Genomic DNA, 21,267 nt, shown 5'->3' with positions numbered 1-21,267 from the left:
GAAGTGTACTGCCAGCATTATGGAACCCCACACAGAGGAGATTTCTCACAGCAGTGCCTTACCATTGTGATAGGAAGCAAGCAATGACAACTCCCTTGCAGGGCTGTACAAATCTGAGTTTCTTCCATGCATTACCTGGTGTATGCTGTAGTACTCCTGCAATACAAGTTTTCTCTGACTGCTTCCTCAAGTACAGTGATGACCCCAGCCTTTCAAGCGTTCAAGCTTTCTTAAAGCAGTGTCTTGAAATGGTTACAGGACTACTTTAGTGTAAGCTTCTTCCCAACAGTGCCATGCCTTAGCTACAGGAACACAGCAGCTCAAGTGTCATCCCAGCTGCGCTTTTGTCAGTGAAGGCTGCCATACCTGCATGGGCTGGCTCATGCCCCGAGCCTCCTCCTGAGAGCACAGCTACCCGGCCACGGATCTGCTCTAAGTCTCTTCTCAGCACCACACGATGACCCTGAAGAATCAGGACATTAGGATTACATGAGACAAGCCCTCCCAGGGCATCATCCACACAGTTGGGCACAGAATTCAGCAGCTTCTTAGAAACCTGTGAGAGAAAGGGCAGAGGGCAGAAGATAAGGAAGGAGAATATGCCTTCTGTCCCTTACCAGGTCTTACTAGGTGCAGGGCTATTGAAAGTTATTTCAGTTTATAGAGTATGGCATGCAATCATGAGTGAGCTCCATAGTGCTATTGGAAGAGGGTAGGGAGAAATAAAGAGACAGAAAAGAAATGGTCAGATGAGGTAGTCCTGGAAAAGGCTCGAGCAAAAAGCTTTGTCACGAAGGAGCAACGAAAAGAAACTGAATTAAGCGAAGAGTGAATGGAAGAGAGTTCCATAATGCAGTGTGTGAGGGGTCAGTAATACGAGGTGGACAGCTGCTTCTATTTTTTATCCAAATTAAACATTTTATTAAAGGTTAAAAGTGCAAATCAACCCTCACTTAACCTACTCTAACAGCGAGTTCCCTACCTAATGTAAAGGAATTACTCCTAGCATCAACAAAACTGGCCCTCACACTAAACAACAAAACATTCAAAGTAAAACATAAACAATATAAATAAGAGAATAACCAACAACCAGTGATTTGGATGTCCTTCAACTGTCCTGGGTAGAAACCTTGCCCAGGATTGTTCAAAGTCAATCTCTCCAAATGTTCAAAACGTAAAGTAAAGTCTTAAACCAGTTCTTGTAAGTTCCAAATGAAATAAAAGTTCACAAAACAATAATCCACTGATAACAGTTCTCCAGCATTCTGTTGAAAGGTTCCCCTTCCAATTCCAGCCAAGAAAACAGCACCAATGGTAATACTGGATAACCTCCTTCCAGGATTGGTTTCCCACAGTTCAAAGAATAAAGAGAGAACCTCTGCCCCAACAACTTACTTTGCATTTCTGACCTCTGCAGTGTCTTTGGTATAATTGACAGAATGCTTATTCTTAGTGTGTTGCCTTCCTCTTGACAACCTCCTCCTACTACTGTTACCGTGGGAACAGGCTACTTTGTTCCACAGTATGCCACTACTTCAACCGGCTTTAGGGTAAGATGCACTAACAGTATTATACACAACCGCAGTTCTGGTAGTTCTACTTCAATTGTTAGGCATTTTAAAGACTAGGCTCTTCGACTTCCACAGGTAGGCACTCTTATTTTCTAGGCTATAAGAATAGGGCAGCCTCTTTGCCTCTTCTGCCACCAATATAACCTGCTGCTGCTTCCAGACTGCTCCTCTTTCAACTTAAACAGTCTCAGCATTACAGATCGTTGACTTAATCTTCTTACAAGCACCCAGCTCCCTTCCCCAGCTTCATTCACACCTTCCTGGTTCCAGTAGCTACCCTGAAGCTGTATTGCTACACTTCCAGCTTGGGATAACAATGTCACACTTGTATCAGAGGACACTAGACCTTCAACAACTTTAACAACCTCAGAATGCGTGTGATAAATCTCAACAGGGCTGGTTTCATCATAGAAAGGATTTGCCTACTGGCTTGGGCAATGCGTGTTCTTCTCGTCAGTTCAACAATTTCTACATTTATAGAAGACTTGTTCTGGATGTTGCAAGGATCAATCTTAAAAATAGAAACAGTTTTAGGTACACGCAACCATGCTTTGAGGAGGATCTTTAAAGAAGCATAAAGAATTGTATTTCCCATTATTAACACATATACTCTGGCTCCGGTCGGAATCACAATTGCTCACAATCAACCTCTCTTTGATGAAGTATACCTTGTAACACGTTGTGAAAGTCAGCTTTAGGTTTCTGAATGATGTGGAAAGCGTTCACCTTCTTAATTGGAGACACGCAACCACTCTGCTAACGTTTAATATTTTATTTTTAAAATGTGTTTATTGGCATTTGGTATAACATAACAAAGCATAATTAGGTCACAACAGTAAGTGATAGGAACAATGTACATATGAAGCAGAGATTGCTGAAAAACCTGTTAGTGCGTAGTGGACCAAGGAAATAAAGGAAAAACAAAACAAAATGAAAAACAAATGCACTTTCAGGGCTTAACAACTGGGCTCTTATACAGGGTGTAATGAGGAGTTCACTATTACGGGAAAAGAGGTGTGGTACGGGCACACATGGATGGGTGATTAAGGGTTCGGAGTCCATATTGCAGGCAGGGGCACAGGCATGGACGAAGGTAGTTCACAATCTTGTTAGTTAAAGGAATGGTTCGGTAAAAATGTTTTATTGCCCCTACGGGTCAGCCATGTGTTTTTAAGCCTAAGTCGCTCGATTTTAGAAAGATTTCCTATGGACCTTACCCGAGTTTTCGTCCATTATATGCACACGAAAACAGGCATCAGGGAGCTGCCATTTTGTGATAATCCTATCATTTCCCCCATCGCCCTTGCTGACCTGCTTTTGCGGCACTAAATCATATCCCCCGCCCCTGAGCCTGTCATCAGCAGACACGTACCGCCCATTTCACAACGCCAAAGCACGTCTCATGTCAACATTTGCTGCGCTTCAGCTAATGACGTGTCGCCATGGAAATGGCAGGACGCCTCTTTCCTCAATAAGTTTAAACAGACCGTTTCACAACGCACAGCAGCAGATTTTCGATTCCATTCCTCTCTCTGTGTTACTTTGAGTATTCTGTGACTCGTTTCCGTGCTCTGGTCAGCTACCTTTGTTGCTTGTAGCCCGTGTGAACAGATACCAGTACCACCGCTATAAATTATTTTAGTTTGTTTAACACACAATGGCTACAATAATGCCTTACATGTACGAGCCCGAGTATACCGAGGAGGAACTAATGGAAAGGGAAACTCGCGAAAACGATGGGGCTTCGGACGGCAGTTGGAAGGACGATTCAACAGCTGAAGAGCCTGGACCTAGTCACATGGACGGTGTTTCCACCTGGTGCACATGCAATCGGTGCAAGCTAATGCCAACCGAGGACGAGATCTGCTGCTGCTGTGAAATCTCGGGATGCGTGGCCTACATTTCGGAAGGCGAGCCACGACCGCAATGCATCACCGAGCTGCCAGACTTCAGGGCAGCCTGCCTCACACGGTCCATGTTGAGGATAATGATGGTGCTTATGCACGAACTTCGCGCAACAGTTCGTCTTCGTAATCCGAGTAACGAGTAAGTATACTCTGCTTGTCATGCCACTCCTATTTCATGGTCTTCTACTATATCCAAAATTATATATACATATCATTGTAACGCATGAAAGTCTTCAATAGTGTGCAGTGTCTAGAGAGCATTTGTCCGAGCAGAATGCCATTAGTTACAAGAATTGTCATTGACAACAAACGTTTATTAAACTTATCTTGTTCATTTAAAAATAGTTTGTATCATTCTTTTTCACAGGTGGTACCGGCTGGTGGCCTATCGTTCCTTTACATGGTGGCTTGACAGGAGGCTTGGACACCGCGTTCGAAGAGTAATACCTGCCTGTGCCGTTCGTGCCATAAGAGAAACGTTCCCGAGTGACAGCGGTCAATACAGGGGATTTTCTCTCGCTGTGCTGCAACCTGACCTGTACAATGTGTAAAGTCTTGTATTTTTGTGCCATCAAAATAAGATACAAAATAAAACGCCACATATATTTTAACAACAGATGTTTTGATTTTTTAAATGAATCAAGTGTGTCTCCATTCAAGGATGGACGTCAGACATCTGTGCTCTGAATGGGTGAAGGTCAGGTCGCTGTGAAGCAGGGTGGTCACTATCTAAGCTAACATAATATATTCTCAATAATGCATGCACTAAATAACACTTGTTCAAAGTCTTTCAGTCGGTTATGTCTCTATAAAAGTCACACATATATCTATACAATCAATCAACATTGGATTATACAGGCCTTAGGTTAAGGGTCTTGACCACTATAATACACTGTTTGAAGTGTGGGTCTGTGCTCACAAGGATCTCCGGTATGTGGCATTTGTTATTGATAGGCAACAATATACTGCAGTAGGGGTCTAATGTTAGTTGGGGATCTGCTAGGTGGGCATCATGGCGTGGTCAGTGGTCTGGCACATGAAGAGAATACCTTGCAGGGACACAGAGTCAGAATGGCAGTAAGTTTCCACTGGCGAGGGTGCGTGGGCAAGGACACGTTTGTGGAGATGAACGAGCTATGTGCTTAGTTCAGGCTGGTTCACATGCAGGACAGTGATCTCAGAGGAAGAGTGATGTGTTACATTTATTAGCTGTTGCAAATACCTCTGGAATTTATCAGTCAGAGTGGGAACGAGGGTGGGGGCCATGTGCTCTGCGCAGTGAGGCCTGGTCACCAAGATGGAGTGGAAAGGGGGTACAAAAATGGATGCCCAGTGTCCTGCTCAGTGGTCCCATCTACGCGAATGTCAACCAAAGTTAACATCACATAAGGGCAAAGGGCGAACCCACTACTGTAGGCACTTGGTCTGAGTTTCTACTGAGAAGTAAAGGATGAGAGGAGCCTGATGGCCCCTCGCTCCCACACACTTGCCTGCATGCCCACCGGCCCATCCATCCCACCCCCCTCTATCAAAGGCGGTTCGCACCCGGGGATGAGCGCTGGCATGGGGGGCTGTCACGGGCGCAAACGGCCAAGGTGCCAAACAGCATGTACACTTCAAAAGGTATCCCACGGCCAGGGGCCATCGCTCACATGGCCTCCTCAGACCCTGTGTCTCCAGGCAGGCCTCCCCTGAGGCAGGCCGCCCCCCTGCAATCCACATAAGTGTGTCTCCATTTAGCAGTCTTCCTGTGCCTTATCTGCACGCCCCAGGCCCATCCATCCCACCTCCCTCTATCAAAGGCGGTTCGCACCCGGGGATGAGCACTGGCATGGGGGGCTGTCACGGGCGCAAAGTGCCAAACAGCATGTACACTTGAAAAGGTATCCCACGCCCAGGGGCCATCGCTCACATGGCCTCCTCAGACCCCGTGTCTCCAGACAGGAATCCCCTGAGGCAGGCCGCCCCCCTGCAATCCACATAAGTGTGTCTCCATTCAGCAGTCTTCCTGTGCCTTATCTGCACGCCCCAGGCCCATCCATCCCACCCCCCTCTATCAAAGGCGGTTCGCACCCAGGGATGAGCGCTGGCATGGGGGGCTGTCACGGGCGCAAACGGCCAAGGTGCCAAACAGCATGTACACTTCAAAAGGTATCCCACGCCCAGGGGCCATCGCTCACATGGCCTCCTCAGACCCCGTGTCTCCAGGCAGGCCTCCCCTGAGGCAGGCCGCCCCCCTGCAATCCACATAAGTGTGTCTCCATTTAGCAGTCTTCCTGTGCCTGAACTGCACGCCCACCGGCCCATCCATCCCACCCCCCTCTATCAAAGGCGGTTCGCACCCGGGGATGAGCGCTGGCATGGGGGGCTGTCACGGGCGCAAACGGCCAAGGTGCCAAACAGCATGTACACTTCAAAAGGTATCCCACGACCAAGGGCCGTCGCTCACATGGCCTCCTCAGACCCCGTGTCTCCAGGCAGGCCTCCCCTGAGGCAGGCCGCCCCCCTGCAAACCACATAATACCACGACATACACACGTCATTCATTCACAAACACACCCCTGTTTCTAATACTTTATAAACCACTTGATATGTCTCATGAGAACATCTTTGTGCTTTGCAAGTCAACGCCTGAACCTCCTACCTGAGAAGCACTGAGATCTATGCTAATCTGCTCGTCGTCGTGCTATCTGTGACCGCTTCGAGCAAACTTGTCAGTGTGCTACCTGTGGCCATCTACCTGTTCTCCTGCAACATACTGCTCGGCCTGCTGTATCCAACTGTTTGTTGGTCAAGGTAAGGCCATGTATCCTAGTCATATTTCGGTCATTTTTACATTTCTCTCTATTTGCGATTACATTGCCCAATAGTGCTATGGTCATTGGTCTCATTGCTATTGACTTGAGTTTCAATTGTTATGCTATCAATAGATCTATTTATTTTCATCTGTGTCAATTGTCATCGAATTGCATCCTTCGGGGGTCCAGTCTATAATGTAAGCATGTTTCCTTCTCGTGCAAGACAGAACATCCAAGGGACGAGTCACATGTTCAGAGTTTAGTCACATCATTTAAAAAACTTCTGTAACTTATGCAAATACTAAGCCGCACATGATGAACTGGTGTAGTTCCGGCGATCAAAACAAACCTTGCATTGAACATGGTAGTGTTCATTTACTTTTTTATGACATTTTTATTCATCAAGGTTTTATAATAATCTTGATATTTACTTTTCAGAATTTTCAACAATGCCTGTCTGTTCGATTAGCGGTTGCCCTTCGAAGACCCATGCTAAATCTGAAGGCACTACAATGCATGTATTCCCTAAAACTGTTGATCGAATAAGAGAATGGGTCAGACATTGCGATATCGACCGGAAGAGCTTGAAAGTAGAGTCCAGCAAGTCTTTGAGGATAAGAGGGGTGATCGATACCGCATCTGCAGCCGGCACCTTTCCTCGAACATGTACGTCACATCTTGGGTAACAAAGAAGAATAAACGGCGAACAACATGAAAATTGCTCGCAAACGCTATTCCAACTCTGTTCGTCCACATTCCGCCCCTGGTGAGTCAAGTGTCCGGATTTAGCTTTAGGCCTTGCGGTAGTGTGTAGGTAGCCGAATGGATTAATTGATATTTTAGGTGTTGTGTCCCTTGTAATACTTTCGATATTGATATGCGTGTATAGCTTTTTGAATAATGACATTTATCAATAAATTATTTTTCGATTTTATAACCCCCAAAGGAAATCTATTTATGGGCACAGGGAACTGTGCTATATTGCGCATTTTCAATAGCATTATTCTCAAGTATTCTGTCGGTTTACATGGCAAATTTTTAATATTTGCATTTCATTATCAAACAATAATTTACCTTTACAACTGCTTGACTATCCACTGAATCTGAAGCAAGAACATTCTACATCCGTGACGTGCCCGCAGTTATCAACCACTTCTAGCGCGTATCAGGTAATCATACTTGGCTATTCCACTACAGACTTGTTTTATGCATGTCAAGTAATAGTTTTTATGTATCGTGTGATTATTTTACCAATTGTTTGGTTAGTGCTTTCCAATTGATATACACCTTAGTTGTCGTCCCCTGGTGTTTGTTTTCAGTTATAATTAGTGTTATCCATTCACCTCCTTCCTCAATACCTCCGCAGGGCGTACCTCTGATCTGTACCCCTCCCGGGAAGTTCTTCAAGGATGGCAGCCTTCTCCACATTGCCACTCTAAACACTCGCTCTGCCATCAAGCACTCCTCCGATATCTGTCCCCTTCTTGAGGAACTGGACCTCGACGTCCTCTGTCTCACTGAGACTTGGTTCACAGCCTGCTCTGCCACCAGCTTTGACACACTCCTACCTGACGGTTACAAGATCCTCTCCATGCCCAGGCCTAACCGTGCAGGGGGTGGTGTTGCCCTTATCTTCCCTGAGTGGATTCCTGCCACTGTCACTCCCACTCAGACCTACTCCTCTTTTGAATGTCTTGTCTGCCGACTCTCTCTCTCTCCTAGCCATTCCCTTACCGTGGCTACTATCTATCGGCCACCTGGTCAAATTTCCTCCTTCCTCTCTGAGTGGGCTGACCTCTCCTCCTCACTCCTGTCCTCAACCACTCAACTCCTCCTTCTTGGCGACTTCAACATCCACCTTGATGCCTCCAGTCCCCCCACTTGTCTCTTTCGTGACCTCTGCGACTCTCTCTCACTCTCTATTCTCCCGTCTGGGCCTACTCACTCTGCTGGGCACACTCTTGATGCTCTGATCTCTTCTGAGCTTCCCCTCTCCGTCCCTCTCTCCACTCCTCTCTCCTGGAGCGATCACTTTCTCCTATCCTCCCACCTCACCCTCCCTACCCCTCAGGCAAAGCCACCCTCTTCACTGCCACCCACCTTCTCGGTCATCCGACCCATGAAGCGTGTGTCAGTTGAGGCTTTTGCTGCTACCTTCTCTCCCCCCCCGCCCCTTCGGCTGACTCCCACCCTGACACAGCCCTCTCCATGCTCCACTCTGCTATATCTGCTACTCTTGATATCATTGCCCCCGTCATGAGAATCCGCCTGAAGCCCAAAGCCAAATGTAACTCCTGGTATGACTCGGATCTCGTCACCCTAAAACGCAAGTGCAGGGTTGCTCAGAGGAAATGGCGTGCTTCATGTTCATCCTCTGACAAACTGGCCTGCCGCCTGCTTCAAAGGCAGTACCGGCTCTCCGTTCTCACCAAGAAGAGAGCCCTTATCCAAGCCCGCATCTCTGCGGCATCAAACAACTCCGCCGAACTCTTTAAAATCTGCAAGGAGCTGGCCAACCCTGTTGCAGTCTCTACCTCTCCTGTCCCCTCCCAGGCCCTCTGCACTGCACTGGCCTCTCACTTCATCTCTAAAACTCAGGACATCCTGTCCTCGCTCTCCTCCTCTCACCTCCCTCCCTCCCTACCCGGCTCTTCCTCTGGCCCTTCTGCGGTCAACCCTCCTCCCTCTTTCTCTGCTTTTCCACCCTTCTCTGCTGACGAGGTTTCCAGACAAGTCCGATCAATGAAAGTCTCGTCTAAACAGGTTCACCCCTGTTCCTCCAAAACTATCAAGGACCACATCGACTCCCTGGCTCCTGCCCTGGCTGACTTTTGCAACCACTCCTTCGCCTCTGGAGTCTTCCCTTCCCCCCTCAAGCACTCCCCTGTGCACCCTCGTCTCAAGAAACCCTCTTCCGACCCCTCCTGCCCGGCTAACTATCGCCCTATCTCCATCACTCCCTTCCTGGGCAAGCTCCTGGAGAAACTGGCCATCTCCCAGCTTAACCTCCATGCTGAATCTGTTGGTAGTCTTCATGACCATCAATCTGGCTTCAGAGCTGCCAGAAGCACGGAAACTGCTCTTCTGAACATCCGTGAAGACCTGCTCCTGAACCTCGATTCCAACACTCCGTGTGTTCTCATTCTGCTCGATCTCTCCTCTGCCTTTGACACTGTCAACCATGCCATCCTGCTCAACCGTCTCCGGGAAAACCTGGGTATCACTGGTCAGGCTCTGGCGTGGCTGACCTCTTTCCTTTCAAATCGACCCTCCCAGGTCCAACTGGGGTCCTTCCTCTCCGACATCTTTTTCTCCACCTGTGGTGTCCCCCAGGGATCTAATCTCTCTCCCTGGCTGTTCAACCAGTATCTGGCTCTCCTTGCCCACCGCATCGCCGCTCTCTGCCCTAATTTCCAGTGCTATGCGGACGATACCCAGCTCATTTTCAGGCTACCCTCAGCCTCCCCCTCTGCTTCCCTCATCTCTGACTGTCTGTCTGCTATCCAAGAATGGTGTGCCGCCAATGACCTCTGCCTTAATGCCAGTAAGACTGAGATTCTACTCATCGGTACTCCCACTCCCTCCTTCCCTGCAGCTCTCTGGCCTGCCTCCCTTGGCCCCCTCCCTGCTCCTACCTGCAAGGCAAAAAACCTTGGGGTCATCTTCGACTCCACACTCTCCTTCTCTCCTCATATTTCTGACGTCGCCAAGAGGTCACACTACCAGCTGCACCTCCTCAGAGGTATTCTTCCCTTCCTCTCCTTCCCCCAGAAGCTCACTGTCTCCCGAGCCCTGGTTCTCTCGAAGCTGGATTACTGTAACAGCCTCTATCTTAATCTGCCTGCCTCCACTCTCCGCCCTCTGCAACTCATCCAGAACAGAACTGCGAGACTTGTCCTTGGCCTCAAGCCCAGGGACCGTATCTCTCCAGGACTGAAATCTCTACACTGGCTCCCAGTGGCTGCGAGGATAAAGTTCAAAACCCTCTGCATTGTCCACAAGGCCTTCTGGGGCCTGGGTCCTAAATACCTTCAACTCTCTCTTCCCAAATATCTTCCTCCCCGAGCCCTTCGCTCATCCGCCTCCAACTCCCTCATGGTCAGCCGCTTCTCGAAGCAACGAGCTGGGGTAGATCTCTCTCCGCGGCAGGGGCCTCCGTCTGGAACAGCCTTCCTGCCTCCGTGAAACTTGAGGAGAACCACCTCCGGTTCCGGAAGCACCTCAAAACCTTCCTCTTTGCTTCTGCTTTCTCTCTCCCTCTCCCCTGCTGAACAGCTAATTAATTCTTCACTAAACTGCACTGATCCTGCAACTGGACCACTCTAAACTGCCTTCGGTCCTGGTCCCAGGCACTGATCCCCTGGACCCCTCTGCACTACGGGACTGTCTCTGTATCCCTACAGCCCCCCCCCTTCCCCAGCACTTGTTCTGCACTTACCTTGCCACTAGCTGGCCCTTTTTTATTTATTACTTACGCCACTTACCTTTACTGCACTTCCCCCCCTCCCCTTCCCCTTGCACTTTTCCCCCCTCCCCCACCCCTGCACTTGCGCGATCTGAATGACACCTGGCCTAGTAGGATCGTTTGTTTTGTCTCCCCTTGTTCCTCCTCTCCCTGCCTCGTTGCGCCTTGAAACACCTGTGTATAGGCGCGTTACAAATACCATATCATATCATATCATATCATACTAATGCAAGTACTGTCTTTCAGGGAGATGCTGAAGCGTCCACCACATTGACAACAGCCCTAGATGTTCTTCAGCAGCACGAGGTATGGATACTGACAGCTCCATCGACCGTGATCATCAGGACTGGAACACTTGTCGTTTGATTGTTCTACACCATGTTTCATTCGTGGTTAGCCATTGATAGGTACCTGTGCAGTCGACCCCAAGTGTGTGTTGTGTTTTCAATATTGTAATCCTTACTAATGCAAATACTATGTTTCAGGCAGTTGTTGAAGCGTCAACCCACGCACTTGATGCAGAGCCTGACATTCAAGTAATTCCAGGGGAAGCGGGACCATGCAGATACGAAACGGCGCAACAGCTTTTGGAAGTGCGCACCACATTTACAACATCCATAGATATTCTTCAGCAGCACGAGGTATGGATACTCACAGCTCCATCGAGCATGATCATATAACGTGATTCCATTTGCTATACTTTCTTCCCTATTAACGCAAGTACTGTGTTTCAGGGAGACGATGGAGCTTCCACTACAATCACAAGATCCCATTTAGATGATGCAGATGTAAAGAAATCCGAGAAATGAGTCGATTAAATCTGATCATATTTAAATATTCCTTGATTCTTTTAGACAATGCAATATTTGTGGTTATCTCTTTATATGTACCTGTGCCGTCGACCCCAAGTGTGTGTTATGTTTACAAAATTGAAAACCATACTAAGGCAAATACTGTGTTTCAGGGAGTTGCTGATGCCTCCTCTTCAATACAATCATTCGTGGCAGTCCATGCAGAGCCAGAGGTATGGATACTGGCAGCTCCATCAAACTAGGTCATCAGAGCTCGAATACTTGTCGTTTGATTGTTCCACACAATGTTTAAATCGTGTTTGGCTATTGAGATGTACCTGTGTCTTCGTACTCACATGTGTTTTATGCTAACAATATTTTGATACACAGTAATGAAAATACTATGTTTCAGGGAGTCGATGAAGCCTCATTCTGTGTTGTCTATGCGGATACAGAAAATATAGTCGTTGCAGCGCAAGAGGAAGGGGAGACATGCGGATACGAATCGGAGCAACAGCGTGAAGATGTTGAAGGTCGAGTCAAAAAAGTTGCAAACAAAAGAAACAAAAATAAGGTTAGTTACAAACAGTTCATAACTTTAGAAATTTTATTGTGCTGGGGACTATTTTATGTTTTTTTCCAGTCAATTGTACTATACTTTATCTTGTGTTTAAACTGAACATCCCTTTTCCAATCTGTCCTCTAGTTACCCGTGGGTGTCCGAACTATACATACACAGACAGTGAAGCGAATGAAAGATGTTGCTTGCCAGACCATTTACACTATGGAGGAACTATTAATTCAGACGCCGCATGTTGAGACTCGAGATGCTCATGTGTAACGCTCACCTGATTCTCGCAGAGGCGCCGGTCTTGACTGGGCGACTACCGTATCTTCAAAGGTGATGTGCAGCACCCGGTTGGCTCTTTGGGCTGGACCTCTGTGCCCTGTATGCCTGACGTGCAGAGTAAGATGTCTGCAGATAGAAAATACGGGGTTAATGAACTGGGGTTATTGGGGTGTCCCTATCTCTTTCCCCTTCTCCTCTCCTGTAGACCCCCACAGGTTAACGCTCTCACCTTAGGTAAGTGAATGCCGAGCTCTCCATCTGCCTCGGGGCAGGGTGCTGTAACCAGTTTCTTCACTGGATAGGTAGCGCAGGCCTCTTGACTTCAGAGGACTGCTGTCCGTCGTTTACTGCACGAACGGTAAGTTTCGAGTAACTCAAATGTCTTTAAAGTCTTTAATAATGATGTCTCTTGTTTTGCAGGGTTCCGGCGATGGCGGATGACGGGCTGAAGTGAGTTGAAGATGGAGCCCGTGTGATGGATAGAAGCGCCTGGAAGCACGTAAGTAAGCGCTTGTTGCCAGCTTCACGATGCGCTCTAACTGTCTTTTTATTTTGCCGGTACAAGTTCGGAGCGGCTGCAGGGTGCCGGGATACCCACTGGGTTAGATGTGGAAAGGAGTAATGGCACGTGAGTATTAAAGTTCCCCAATGTCTTTAAACGCACCTTGTTTTGTCTTTCAGATGCGGGATGCAGCGCCGACGGCCTCCGGAGCGTGCCAAGAGTTGGTAAGCTTTTGTCTTTCAGATGCCGGAATGCAGTGTGAAGACCTCCGGAGCGCACGAAGATTAGGTAAGCCTTTGCCTTTCAGATGCCGGAATGCTAACCTGTTCTTTCTTGTCTTTATAGGTGTTGCTGAAGACTGGATTCAGGATGGTAAGCCTTTTTCCTTAGGCCCAGGACCGGATGCAGAAGACACGATGAGCGTTCTGCTGCAGAGGGTGCAGAATAACGCAAAGCAAGATTCATCCACCGGGTGTGGTTTAAATAGCCTCCTGTAGTGCTTAGGTGTCTCCTTCCACAGCCACGCCTAAGTAAGAAAAGAGTTCCTGCCTTCCAGAAGAGTTCCAGTGTTCTGAATCTAGGGAGTGGCTCCAGCCCCACCCAACAGGAAAAGTAGTTCCAAACAGAAGAGGATCAGAGGCTCAACTGGCAGGCAAGTAAGCAGCATGGTCTGCTGCAGGTAAGTCCACCCAAGCATTATGAGCCCGGCACTTCCAGCGCTGGGACTGGGCATATTTATGAGCCTGGTGCCACTGGCGCCAGGACTGGGTCCAAAAGGTCCCAATTGGGACTGGTTGGCACTCGGAACCTGGGTTATGGATCTGCTTCCAAGGGAGTTGGGAAAACCCTGACCTTTTGGAAGCAGAGATCATGACAGTACCCCCCCTCAAGGCCCCTCCCAAACCGGGATTCTCCGGGGGTTTTGGCTTGTCAGGAAATGTTCGGTGAAATCTTTTGATTAGGCGAGGAGCGTGGACATATTCAGCAGGTTCCCAGGATCTCTCTTGGGGGCCGTAGCCTTTCCAGTCAATTAGGTAGAATAGTTTAGATTTGGAGATCTTGGAGTCCAGAATGTTTTTGACTTCAAACTCGAGTTCTCCATCAACTAGGATAGGTTTTGGACATTTGGTTAGTCGGGTTCGAGGTTGCACGGGTTTTAATAGAGAGACGTGGAAGACCGGATGTATCTTCATGTGCGGGGGCAAGTCCAACTTGACCGCTACTGGGTTTACTATGGTAGTGATGGAATAGGGACCAAGGTATCTTGGGTTGGATGTGCGTGGCCCTTTTAGAGATAGATATTTGGTGGATAACCAGACTTGATCCCCTACTTGATAGTGAGGGGCTTCCTTCCGATGTTGATCTGCTCCTTTCTTGTATTGTTCTTTAGCCCTTTGAAGGTGAGAAACAGCTTCCTTAAAGGCTTGGGTGATTGTAGAATGCAGGTAGTCTACTGCTGGTGTTTCAAGATCTTGGAGGGGATCCAACTCCGAGGTTCGAGGGTGACTGCCGTACAAAAGAAAAAACGGGGTTTTCCCAGTTCCCGAATGGACAGAGTTATTGTAGGCATACTGGGCTGTCCAAAGGATATCTTTCCAAGTTTTTTCAGTTTGTTGCAGCATGCAGCGTAAATACTGTTCCAGAGTTTGATTGGTCCTCTCGGTTTGTCCGTCGGTCTGAGGGTGGTGACTGGTCGATAGTCTCACATCAATTTGAGCCGACCGACAGCAACTTCGCCAAAAATGAGAAATAAATTGACTACCTCGATCCGAAATTAGAACCGAAGGAAAACCGTGCAGTCGGACGATGTTTTCGAGAAATTCTCGGGCCAGAGTTGCTGCTGTTGGCAAGCCTTTGAGCGGAATGAAATGCGCCATCTTGGAGTATAAGTCCACGATTACTAGAATCGTATTGTATCCGGAGCATGGAGGTAGATCGGTGATGAAGTCCATAGAAAGCGTATGCCAAGGGCGAGGTGGGATGTCAATAGGGCGTAAGAGGCCTGCTGGTCTTTCCTTTTGACTCTTGTTTTGGGCGCATACTCCACAGGACATTATAAAGTCTCTGATATCTTTTTTCCAAGACGGCCACCAGAAGTAGCGCTTGATCTTTTCTGAGGTCTTGGCTATACCGGGATGACCTTCCATTAAAGAGTCGTGATAACAAGAGATTACTTTTTTCTGTAAATCTGTGCTGGGTAGGTATAATCGTTCTTGGAAATACAATAAGTTGTCCTTTACTGCAAAGTCCTTTCCCTGCAGATGCCAATTCTGTATGTCTGCTGGAGTTCCAAGTTGCCTGGCTTTATCCTTAACTTCCTCTATGGATTCTGTGGCGATTACACCCAGAATTCTTTGTTCGGGAATGATTGGTACAGGTTTAGGGTTGATCAAGTGTTCTTCCACTCCCATCTGAGAAAGGGCATCGGCTTTACCGTTCTTGGTACCAGGTCGATAGGTAATTATGAAGTCAAACTCGGCAAAGAATAATGCCCAACGGAGTTGTCTAGAGGATTGGGCTTTTGCGGTTTTCAAATATTGCAGGTTTCGGTGATCCGTAATCACAGTAACGGTGTGTCGGGCCCCCAGCAGATAATGCGGCCAAGCCTTAAAGGCAGACTTGATAGCCAGAAGTTCCTTGTCAGTAATCGTGTAATTGACTTCAGGAGGCGAGAATTTGCGGGACCAAAATGCCACGGGATGCAACTGATTGGTTACCGGGTCCTTTTGTGATAGAACTGCCCCCATGGCAAGGCTTGAAGCATCAGTTTCCACGATGTAGGGGAGTTCGGGGCGAGGGTGTTTTAAGATTGGTGCAGAGATAAATTTAGTCTTCAAATCCTGGAAAGCTTGTTCCGCCTCGGTAGACCATTCAAAACGTTTGTTTTTCTTTAACAAGGCAGTGATGGGCTGGACTATTCGAGAGAACTCGGGGATAAACCTGCGGTAAAAGTTAGCGAAGCCTAACATGCTTTGCACACCTTTTACGGAGGATGGTGATGGCCATTTGAGAACTGCATCGACCTTCTTTGAATCCATACGCACTCCGCCAGGTGATAATATGAATCCCAAGAATTCAACTTCAGTCACGTTGAAAACACATTTTTCCAACTTAGCGAAAAGTTTGTGTTGACGCAATCTTTCGAGGACCATTTTCACGTGTTTCCGATGTTCAGATTCCGATGAAGAATAAACGAGGATGTCGTCAATGTAAACAACAACACATACATCTATGAGCTCTCTGAGGACATCGTTCATAAAATATTGAAAGGCGGCCGGGGCATTGCAAAGTCCGAAGGGCATGACCTGATATTCAAATAGCCCATACTTGGTGCGGAAGGCCGTCTTCCATTCATCGCCCTCTTTTACTCGTACCAAGTGGTAAGCTCCTCTAAGATCCAGCTTTGTATATATGCATGCTTTTCTGACTTGGTCCAGGAGTTCAGGGATCAAAGGTAACGGATATCTATTCTTAACGGTGATCTGGTTCAGGGAGCGATAATCGATACAAGTTCTAAGGTCTCCTTCCTTTTTTGGAACGAAGAACAAAGCTGAAGAGGCAGGGGACTTGGAAGGACGAATAAACCCATTTGCCAGGTATTGATCCAGGTATTGTCGAAGGTGAAGGTTCTCAGGCTCGGTGAGGGCATAAATTCTACTACAAGGAGGAGTAGATCCAGGTATCAGGTCTATCTGGCAGTCATAAGACCTATGAGGAGGTAGAGAGTTAGCCTGCTCCTTCCGGAAAACATCTTGGTATTCTAGGTATTCGGGAGGTAACTGGGGAGTCTCTGAAGAAATTGCTGCCAGTGCAACACCAGGTGGAGGGTGACAAGTAGAGACACATTCTGGAAACTGGACCGTTCTTGCTCGCCAATCGATCAGAGGATTGTGTTTCTCTAACCAAGGTATTCCTAGAATAATCTGGAACTGAGGGGCCTTGATCACATCGAACACGATCTTCTCATGGTGTCCATCTTGACTTACTAGCGTCACCTCTTGAGTGGTATGCGTTACTGGCCCGGAGGCTATCTCCGTACCATCCACCGTAGTAATGACGTCCTTTACAGCCTTGGGACAAAGAGTTAGATTCATCCTCAAAACCATTTCATGATCCACATAATTGCCGATGGCACCGCTGTCGACGTAAGCTTCAATTGCATGTAATCGATCCGGATTATCAGGGCCAATGAGGACCATAGGTATCACGAAATGCGAGGTCACGGAACTGGTTTTCACGCTCGGCAAGAGGACCTCTATTCTTGTCGGGCGAGGTCGTTTCCCTGCTCAGAGTTTGTAACTGTGGTAACTGCAGCTCCTACTGCCTTCTTGGCAGGTTTCACCGGACAGTCTCGAAGAAAGTGCCCTGAGTTTCCGCAATATAGGCATAATTGCAACTGTTTTCTCCTTTCCCGCTCCCTTTGTGTTAGAGGACCTTTCAGACCCCCTATTTGCATGGGTTCCCCGGAGTCTACTCCTTTGGAAGGAGTTGGCGGTTTGGAAAATACTCGAGCATCAAACTTGGAACGATCGGCCTTCCTGTTCTGCAGTCTGTGATCTATTTGAACGACCAAGTCTATATAATCCGAACAGTCTTGTGGGGGATTCACTACTTGGGCTAAAACGTCTTTGAGCTCTCCACGTAGACCTCTATAAAACAGCGTAATCCTTTTGTCCTCAGGCCATTGAGTTTCCACTATTAGTCTATTGAAAGATGCAATATAAGCCAAAAGGTCTTGATTACCCTGTCGCAACGAAAGAAGCTCATTGTCCAAGGCCTGCCCCTGTGCATGTCTTGCGAACAGTTTTCCCATACTAAGCTGAAAGGCTTGAAAATCATGGAGAACAGGATCATCTTGATTAACTAGAGGGATCGACCAGTCTGCCGCATTGCCACTAAGGTACGAAAGTACAAAAGCTACTTTAGCTTGATCAGTTGGAAAGGCTGCTGGCCGGCATAAGAAGTGCAACCGGCACTGATTGATAAATATCGCAAACCTCTTTGGGTCACCAGAAAATTGTTCGGGCGGAGCCAGAGGTACATCCCCAGGTAGGTTGATCTGCACTGGATTCATAGAGGATGTTGAAGGAAGATTTGCCCCTGATGCAGGTAGCGGGGTCTGTCCGGCTTGTGACTGTAGCAATTGTCTAGCAAGATCATCTGTTCTCTCCTTGGAAATAATTAGTTCCCTTCTTAGAGCGTTCGTTTCCTGACGAGCTGCATGCACTTCTGCCCTTAGTTCCCCAAGTAACCGGGCTAGGTGGTCAGTATCCGAGGTTTCCATAGCGCCTGGGCGAGAGTTTTGCGGTAGGCTTTGCGTTCTGTAACGCTCACCTGATTCTCGCAGAGGCGCCGGTCTTGACTGGGCGACTACCGTATCTTCAAAGGCTCTTTGGGCTGGACCTCTGTGCCCTGTATGCCTGACGTGCAGAGTAAGTTGTCTGCAGATAGAAAATACGGGGTTAATGAACTGGGGTTATTGGGGTGTCCCTATCTCTTTCCCCTTCTCCTCTCCTGTAGACCCCCACAGGTTAACGCTCTCACCTTAGGTAAGTGAATGCCGAGCTCTCCATCTGCCTCGGGGCAGGGTGCTGTAACCAGTTTCTTCACTGGATAGGTAGCGCAGGCCTCTTGACTTCAGAGGACTGCTGTCCGTCGTTTACTGCACGAACGGTAAGTTTCGAGTAACTCAAATGTCTTTAAAGTCTTTAATAATGATGTCTCTTGTTTTGCAGGGTTCCGGCGATGGCGGATGACGGGCTGAAGTGAGTTGAAGATGGAGCCCGTGTGATGGATAGAAGCGCCTGGAAGCACGTAAGTAAGCGCTTGTTGCCAGCTTCACGATGCGCTCTAACTGTCTTTTTATTTTGCAGGTACAAGTTCGGAGCGGCTGCAGGGTGCCGGGATACCCACTGGGTTAGATGTGGAAAGGAGTAATGGCACGTGAGTATTAAAGTTCCCCAATGTCTTTAAACACACCTTGTTTTGTCTTTCAGATGCGGGATGCAGCGCCGACGGCCTCCGGAGCGTGCGAAGAGTTGGTAAGCTTTTGTCTTTCAGATGCCGGAATGCAGTGTGAAGACCTCCGGAGCGCACGAAGATTAGGTAAGCCTTTGCCTTTCAGATGCCGGAATGCTAACCTGTTCTTTCTTGTCTTTATAGGTGTTGCTGAAGACTGGATTCAGGATGGTAAGCCTTTTTCCTTAGGCCCAGGACCGGATGCAGAAGACACGATGAGCGTTCTGCTGCAGAGGGTGCAGAATAACGCAAAGCAAGATTCATCCACCGGGTGTGGTTTAAATAGCCTCCTGTAGTGCTTAGGTGTCTCCTTCCACAGCCACGCCTAAGTAAGAAAAGAGTTCCTGCCTTCCAGAAGAGTTCCAGTGTTCTGAATCTAGGGAGTGGCTCCAGCCCCACCCAACAGGAAAAGTAGTTCCAAACAGAAGAGGATCAGAGGCTCAACTGGCAGGCAAGTAAGCAGCATGGTCTGCTGCAGGTAAGTCCACCCAAGCATTATGAGCCCGGCGCTTCCAGCGCTGGGACTGGGCATATTTATGAGCCTGGTGCCACTGGCGCCAGGACTGGGTCCAAAAGGTCCCAATTGGGACTGGTTGGCACTCGGAACCTGGGTTATGGATCTGCTTCCAAGGGAGTTGGGAAAACCCTGACCTTTTGGAAGCAGAGATCATGACATCATGTCCAATGGCCAGAACATGAAATGAATGTGTCCGGAGAATCCAGCAAAGTTGTATTGGACCATTGCTACAGTGCGACCGCACCACCACAACAACATGATACTGGATGTATTGAAGATAGCTCTGAAGTAGTCGCAGATCAATTCACACAATCTACACCCGCCAAAGAATTGCCACCAAAAAAGCTGTCGACATTGTTGTGTTCTCCCATTAATGTTGAAGTAGCAGATGTTGAAATGACAGAGAATGAACCAGCAGCAGCATTCACCGACGCATCAGAACTTGATAGCAGCGATATTTCTTTCAAATGCGGTGATATGTCCTCAACGTCACAGGCCGAAACAACTTTGACGCCGGATGACAGTCTAATGAAAGAGGGCAAATACATAGTATTCGACAGTTGTTTGATGAATATTATAAGTATGCTGAAATGTGGGCATTCCGTTCGAGAGAAAGTATGTGGGAAGCCATTGATTCATGTCACTCGTCAAAAAAAGGCAGTAACGTCAAAATAAATGCCGCCTGTAGATTAAATCATACGTTCTCATGGTCTTCACAACCGATGCTGGGGAAACTGCCAGCAGGCAATCTACTGTGTGCAGCTGCATCACTTTTTAGTGGGTCCAGTTTTAGAAAGTTAGAGTCTTTCTTTCAGTTTGTGGGACTCCATTTCATTTAAAAAACACAGTACTACAAATACCAACATGATTATCTGTTTCCGGCCATTAGTGATGCTTGGAAAATTGAACAATTGTCTCTAGCAAGTACATTCGAAGGCAAACGATTCAAGCTAGCCCGCGATGGACAGTGCGACAGCCCTGGATTTTCTGCCAAGTACTGCACCTACCACTTTCAGGACATGGATAGTAAGAAAATTGTGAGTTCGGTGGTCGTGCAGGTAACACAATGTACATCCTCAGTGGCCATGGAGAAACTAGAATTTATAAAATCAGTGGAATATCTACAATCGAGGGGAATGCACATCGACCTCATAGCCCCGGACAGACATGTTTCAATTGCCAAGACAATGAGAGAGCAGTTCCCACATATTAAACATCAATTTGACGTATGGCATCTTGCTAAATCAATCAATAAGAAAATCTTGGCTGCAGGGGAAAAAAAAAGGTTTGGAAAGTATTTCAGAGTGGTCCCAGTCTATCAGCAACCATCTTTGGTGGAGCTCCAAAACTTGTGAAGGGTCAGTGGAAATACTACTTGAAAAATGGTGGTCACTAATGCACCACTGTACCAACGTGCACCGCTGGTCAGAAAACCTACATTTCCACCAATGTGAACATGGCCCTTTGTCCCCAGTGGAGGCACGGAAGAAGAAGTGGTTGATTCCATCTTCACCGACACACAAAGCCATTGATAAGATTGTTTTCGATGAAACTCTATCAAGAGATTTGAGTGGACTGACAGAATTCTGTCACACAGGAGGTTTGGAGGTGTTCCACAATATGTGCCTAAAGTACAGGCCAAAGCGCTTGCATTTCAGCATACAGGGCATGAGACATAGGACTCTACTTGCCGTCTTGGCCCATAACGAGAATCTCGGCCGTGAACAATCTAGGACTACGGGTAATGTAAGGATGCATCGCTACACGAACGCCTTTTCAAAAAGAAGTAAGCAATGGGTGATCAAACCAGTCTATGAGGAAATGGAGTTCGACTTTGTCAAAAGCCTT

The 21,267-nt window shown here is 47.7% G+C and overlaps 1 protein-coding gene across 9 annotated transcripts in view; it reads right to left on the bottom strand.

Moving 5' to 3' along the window:
- Positions 1–21,267, bottom strand: part of TKFC (triokinase and FMN cyclase) — a 1,395,923-nt gene that overhangs the window by 1,075,268 nt on the left and 299,388 nt on the right. For all 9 annotated transcript variants that reach the window (XM_069623835.1, XM_069623836.1, XM_069623839.1 and 6 more), the window contains one exon: positions 367–556. In XM_069623835.1, coding sequence (XP_069479936.1) covers positions 367–556 — 190 coding nt within the window. The remainder of the gene's footprint in view (positions 1–366; positions 557–21,267) is intronic.

This window comes from Ambystoma mexicanum, chromosome 11 (assembly GCF_040938575.1).
Source record: "Ambystoma mexicanum isolate Mex_15411 chromosome 11, UKY_AmexF1_1, whole genome shotgun sequence".
NCBI lineage: Eukaryota > Metazoa > Chordata > Amphibia > Caudata > Ambystomatidae > Ambystoma > Ambystoma mexicanum.
Note: the sequence above shows the minus strand (reverse complement) of the source record. Positions and strands in the feature narration are given on the sequence as shown.